The sequence below is a fragment of the Pyrus communis genome, chromosome 15 (assembly GCF_963583255.1).
Source record: "Pyrus communis chromosome 15, drPyrComm1.1, whole genome shotgun sequence".
Lineage (NCBI taxonomy): Eukaryota > Viridiplantae > Streptophyta > Magnoliopsida > Rosales > Rosaceae > Pyrus > Pyrus communis.
Window position 1 is genome coordinate 12,317,822 of NC_084817.1, and position 6,393 is coordinate 12,324,214.

Genomic DNA, 6,393 nt, shown 5'->3' on the forward strand with positions numbered 1-6,393 from the left:
GGGCTTCACCTAAGTCGGTCAAAGACAGAATATATGGAGTGCAAGTTCAGTGCAAACGGAGGCTGAAATGAGTTAGGGGTGAGGATTGGAGATTATGAAGTACCAAAGAGCGACAGCTTTCGCTACCTAGGATCTATCTTGCAAAAGAACGGAGAGATGGATGGAGACCTTAAGCATAAAATACAAGTTGGCCCGGCCCAAATTTACGCTTCTATTCCCAAATATAAAAACCTACCCCTTACCTTGGAGACCTCTGCCGCTTCCCTCGCGCTCTCTCTTTTCATATTTCCACAGTCCGAGGTAGAAACACAACCAACGAAGCGACGATGAGAAAACTCATATCAACGAAATCTCGCATCCAAAGTCAACACTCTGAGCTCCACGAAATCGAGCTTCTGAAATCGTGGATCGAATCCCAGCAACCCGAACGCGGCTCCAACCCCATGTCTCTCCCCGCTTTGCCCTCAGACGCCCGCGCTGGCCGCCTCGACTCCACACGATTTTCGCGCTACGCCGGTGCCACCAGGTTCGACCAGCTGCCCATTTCTAAGAAGACCAAGGACGCCTTGCGCCAATGCAACAAGTACGTCCAAATGAGCGATATTCAGAGGGCGTGTTTGCCCCACGCCTTATGCGGCAGAGATGTTCGCGGTGCTGCCAAGACTGGCTCCGGAAAGACTCTTGCTTTTGTAATTCCAGTAAGTCTGTCGAGAGGCGTCGTCTTGTCGCGCGCGCTCCCGGGTGTTGGGGGGGGGGGGGGGGGGGGGGCGGGTGTTTCTTTTTTAAAACAATGTGATCACATAGTTGCCTCTGCCTTGTTTTCAGATTGTGGAAAAATTGTACAGAGGGAGATGGTGTCCTCAGGATGGGGTGGTCAGCATCGTAATCTCTCCGACGAGGGAAATAGCCAGTCAAACATTTGACGTGTTGAGATTGGTGGGGAGGCACCATAGTTTTAGTGCTGCCCTCCTAATTGGTGGTCGCCGTGGAAAAGATGTCCAAGTAGAGAAGGAGCTCGTAAATGAGTGCAACATATTGGTTTGCACGCCCGGCCGGCTTCTTCAGCACATGGATGAAACACCGCATTTTGACTGTTCACAGCTTCAGGTCGACTTTATCGTCTCCATCAGTAATATTGTATTGAACCTGCAGTTGCTTATTGTTTCTTAATTTCGTTTTTTCTTTAACTCGAACTTGATCTCACTTAACCTCGTGCAAGTCAAACCGTCAAGTTTGTAAACTTGAAACTCAAGGTATGGTGTTTTTATTTTTGGGTATCCATGACACTAGTATTTATCCATTGTGTGTATATACGTGGGACCCCATTCTTAAGAGGGATCCATTGTACGGGGCATTGCGACATTGAGGTTCAATTATAAAAACCATGTAGTTTTTAGATACCCTTTCAAGACTCATCCTTACAAAAAAAACCATCAAAATCCAAGGCCGTTTGACCACTTGATGATTCAAAGTTGAACGGTTCAGATTACCAAATAGCATTAGATGTTTGGGCTCACATGCAGTCCCCTTCGGTGAATAGTAGAAAGGCATCCCTGATTTGGTTGGACTTTCACGGCTGTGGAACAGGTTTTTGTCCTTGACGAGGTGGATAGTATGCTCAGCGATCCAAGTTTTAAGCAGACAATGAATGCAATCATTTCACAGCTACCAAAGCAAAGGCAAACCTTGCTCTTCTCGGCAACTCACCCAAAGGATGTTAAGGATCTTGCGGTTCTATGTTTGAAGGATCCAGAATTTCTGAGCGTGCATGAGAAGTCTGTGACAGCCACTCCTAATAAATTGCGGCAAACATTTGTCATCGTCCCTCTTCACCAAAAGTTAGACATGTTGTGGAGCTTCATAAAAAGAAATCTAAAATCCAGGATTCTAGTGTTTCTATCGACCAGAAAGCAAGTAAGTCAGCCTTTGTTGCGTGATTTATATTTTTTTGAAAAATGTTATCGTCTTTTATACATTTCTTAATGATTCGTTGAAGTACAGTTTTTTAAAACCCCAAAGCGTATTTGCTGTCCATTTTTTTACGTGCTACCAATCCATGATTTACTAAGAATGATTGTCGAATTGGTGTTTTAATAGGTACAATTTGTATGTGAAGCATTTAAAATGCTTTCTCCTACAATAACCTGGATGGCTCTTTATGGTAAGTTGGATCAACGTAGAAGAATGGCAACCGTCTCAGAGTTTAGTAACCAACCTTCCGTACTTTTTTCGACTGATGTGGCTTCAAGAGGCCTTGATTTCAACCAGGGAGTTGACTGGGTTGTTCAGGTGAGTTTATGGCTGTTCCAATAGTGCCCCCTGCACATTTTTCTTCTACATAAGCTAGAAAAGGTAAAAGGACGCTCTGATGGATTGGTGATGTTGCATCCTTTTCACATGTATAGGTGGATTGTCCAGGAGATGTTGCATCTTACATACACAGAGTTGGTCGAACTGCTCGCTTTGATTCAGTAGGGAAATCACTTTTATTTCTGATGCCGTCTGAAGAAAAAATGCTTGAGAAATTACAAGCGGCAAACATACCTATACGGGAAATAAAGGTAAAGGGGTTATATGTTTTCTCCATTTTCCACATCTTTCTACTGTTGCCGCCATTGATATGTGGCCTACGCTGAATTCGCTGTTCCACTGATTTCTCAGCCTAACAAGAACGTAGGGCAATCAGTGTCTGGAAAGTTGGCAAATTTTATAGTCCAGTACCCAGGTCTACTGCATGCTCGGGCTCAAAGTGCCCTTAAAACGTATCTGAAGTCTGTTACCAAGAAGGACAAAGAGATTTTTGACGTTACGAAACTACCAATTGATGAGTTTTCTGCATCCATAGGTCTAGCATCAACCCCCAGAATACGTTTTTTAAGCAACAAAATCAAGTCCTCATCCAAGAAGGCGTCAGAACTATCTCCCGTTGTTGAACCAGAGCTTTTGGACAAGGACCATGAATTGGAGCTGCTTCCTAAAGAGGAGCTTGTTCTTGGTGCTTCTAGTGACGAGGAAAGGGATAAAGATCCTCTTCCAACAAATGGTACAGCGTATATTTCGTAAGTTTCTTGCATATTATGTTCTTATACTTGTTTGAACTCGGATGATTTGATAAGCTTGAGGGCAGTATGATAACATTTTTAGTATTTTGTTTTCAGTTTTCAAAGAGTGAACAAAAACTATAAACTAAAACCGTAATGGTTATCGAAGAAGATCTCGTCCAACTTTAGTATTTGTGAATGCATTACCATTGTCACACGACAAAACTTTGAACTCTATACTTATGCGACTTGCAGACCGCCTTGTACAGCGTCAACTCGGGTTTCGAAGAAGAAGAAGAAGTTAAAGATCAATATCCATAGACCAGTGGGAACTAGAGTTGTTTTTGACGAGGAAGGCAACACGCTACCACCACTAGCAAGCCTGGCTGATATCAGCAATGCCAGTGGTCTGCTCGATCAAATTCAAGGTATGCATTTTCGTGTCGGATCTTGTCTCTTCTAAAGAAAGTGATCGCCCTGAAATTTCTCTCTCTTTTTAATGCAGACAAGAAAAACGAATATTATAAGAAGCTTAGGGAAGGTTTGAAGAAGGTGGACAAGGATGACAAGGTTGTGGACGGTCATCGCCGCCGTGAGAAGCGTTTGAAGGATAAGATTAGGTCGAAGAGAGGGGACACAGACGAGGAGCCGGAGGAGGAGGAGGAGGAGGATGTTTCAGATTCGGAAGGAGAGCCGTGTGCCGATCGACCCCACAAAAGGCCAAAGATATACTTTGGTAGTGATAGCGACGGGGAGATAAAAGAAAGAAAGGACAAACCGGGGTTCGTTGCTGACTCAATATCTTTGGAGGAACAAGAGGCTGTTGCTCTCAAATTGTTAAGTTCCATGCACTCGTAATTATGGGCAGAAGGATTTACATAGAATGAGTTCGTTGCCTTATGGCTTCCGATGTCTAGTAATAATACTCTCAAGTGAACTTGTTAGTGAATTGGGACTTGGGAATGCATTATTAAATACGGAAAGACACGTAGGGGTGAATCCATTCTATATAAGTTGTTCCAAATTTAGAATATTGTATTTAAATAGCTCTTGGGGTCGGTCCACGAAGTTGTTTATGCATTATCCTCGTTGTTTTTTTTTTTTCTCCCCCCCTTTTAATTCATTTAACCGAATAAAATTAGAAATAAAGTGGGGGACGTCATATGTGCATGAGAGGCTAAGAAGATATGCGAAAATTACCGTTTTTATTATTATTACTGGTCTCTTCACATGCGCCAATGCACAGGCGGAAAGCATTTTTCTCAGAAGAATTTTTTATGTATGTTGAAACGTCCTCGTGGTAATCTCTCCTTGCTAAGGCTCTTGTCGCTCAGGCTCCCCCTGATCAACAAACTCTAGGGCTGGATGCATCTCGTCAACAACGTCTTCATCCATGCTTCCATGTTCTTATTCATTTTGATGCGAAGGAGCTAACCCGAGTAACTGCACCTTCTAATTGCTCTCGTCGTCGGAATCACCAAGTGTTTGATCTTCATAAAAGGACATATCACTGCTTTGGATGAATTTCGCAAGTTAAAAGCCAAACTCCTCATCTCCATGGTCGAGAAAGATACACGAAGTCCGCTCCTTGTTGCATTTTGCTTCATTCCAAGACAACCGAAAATTCTTAAGGGTGTATTTGATGGCCCGGACAAGATAGAATTTGATATTTCGGACTGATATTGGATCGGATAAATTGAACTTTTGGCATAAAAAAAAAATAAAAAAAAAGGGAAAAAAAGGAAAAAGAGAAAAGAAAAGAAACTTAAGCTCAATGGCAGCCCAGCCCACCCCATTTGATTTCCCCTTCGACACCGCGTTCTCTGAAAACCGAAGCCCAAACTAGCAAACAAAACAAGAGGCCCTCTGATCTGAAACCTCATTTGCTCTCTCATTTGGCGCCCGCGATCTCTCGAAACTTTAGCTCCCAGTCCCTCACCGTCGTCACCGACGCTTGCTGAATGCTGATGGACAATGCAAATGGAATGGATTTTTGGGGTAAGCGTCGATTCAGTCGCCTCCTTCCACTCCCAGCATTGCATTTAGGTTTTCTCGCTGTTATGCGTTCGTTATGTGCTATTAAACATGCGATGCATTTTCCTTTTTGTTTTGTGTACTTTGCATTCCGTCACAGATAGTTTCGGAATTTGTTGGACGATTTTCGAGCTTTTGACTCTGATGATTTCCATTAGTGGATTGTTTTAGGGTTTTGGGGTTCCTAAACATCCATTTCCAAAGGACGATTTCTGAATGGAATCTTTGACCACTTTTTTTTCTGATTCTTCGGAAAATTGTTGTTGGCATGCTTGTGCTAAATTTTCAATTAGAAGATGTGCTTCCATATGCACTCGAATTCAATTTCCATATTTAGCTAAAGGCATAATATCTCTTGCGTAAAAAAATAAAAACCCTAAAAACATACCGGTATAACGAAAGCTAGAGTCTTCCTGGATCCAACCCTTGAGCACCGTGAACATCAATTTCCCTCTGAATATAGGTCATTATATCATACTTGGATTGGCGTAAGGTGTCCTTAGTATTATTAGAGATGGGCAACTGCTAGAACCTAGTGGTGTAGGCGTATCGCGAAAATAGGGTGGTGTTGCTGATGCGACCGACAGGTAAGTGTAAGGGGAAATTCGGAAGAGACGTGAGGTTGGAGATGCGTACGGGTTGGTGGGATTCGATCCACGATTTCAAAAGCTCGATTTCTTGGAGTCGATCTGAGAGTTTTTTTTGGATGCGATATTTCTTTGATTTAGGATTTCTCATTGTGGCTTGGTTGTGTTTCAACTTTGGATTGTTGATGAATTAGGGGAGACAGATTCTAGAGAGAGGGGCATGGTCTTAGAGAGGGCAAGTGAAGATAGAGATCAGGGTTTATGTTTGGTGGAGTTAAAGAGTAAAGTTTATGTTTAGGGAAATTGATGGCTAAGTCGTTGGGTTTATATTCGGGAAAGATAATTTGGATGTTTATGTTTATCAAGGGACACGTTTTTGACACCAAAAAAAAAAAAAAAAAAGACTAATGGAAATATTTGAAATTGTCTGTTTAAACTCTAATATTAGAAAGCCAAAGGTCAGTTTTGGTGTCTCAAGTCTTCACAAAAAAATGAAAGGGACTAAAAACCCCTCAAACCAAAAAAAAAAATGTAACTAATGCAATAAATTATGAAGAAATTTGAGAAGGGATGAAATTGTCCAAATAAAAAACAAAGTGAGAGTATGTTAGTGAGTTAGGTGAAACTGAAATAAAAAAAAATAGAGTATTGATAGACGATAAAGTAAACCTGAAGCTATGAACAAAAAAATGTTCAATTCTGTTCATGTGCTAAAGAAGCCATCCAGGCGT

At 42.0% G+C, this 6,393-nt stretch overlaps 1 protein-coding gene across 1 annotated transcript; it reads left to right on the plus strand.

Moving 5' to 3' along the window:
• The first annotated feature begins 306 nt into the window (after positions 1-306).
• Positions 307-4,019, plus strand: LOC137716836 (DEAD-box ATP-dependent RNA helicase 32-like). Its single transcript, XM_068456205.1, has 8 exons — positions 307-698; positions 826-1,107; positions 1,588-1,914; positions 2,098-2,289; positions 2,406-2,561; positions 2,662-3,050; positions 3,297-3,469; positions 3,547-4,019. Exons 1-8 carry the CDS (start codon positions 327-329, stop codon positions 3,897-3,899), a joined length of 2,244 nt encoding a protein of 747 aa, XP_068312306.1. The 5' UTR covers positions 307-326; the 3' UTR covers positions 3,900-4,019.
• The last annotated feature ends 2,374 nt before the right edge of the window (positions 4,020-6,393 follow it).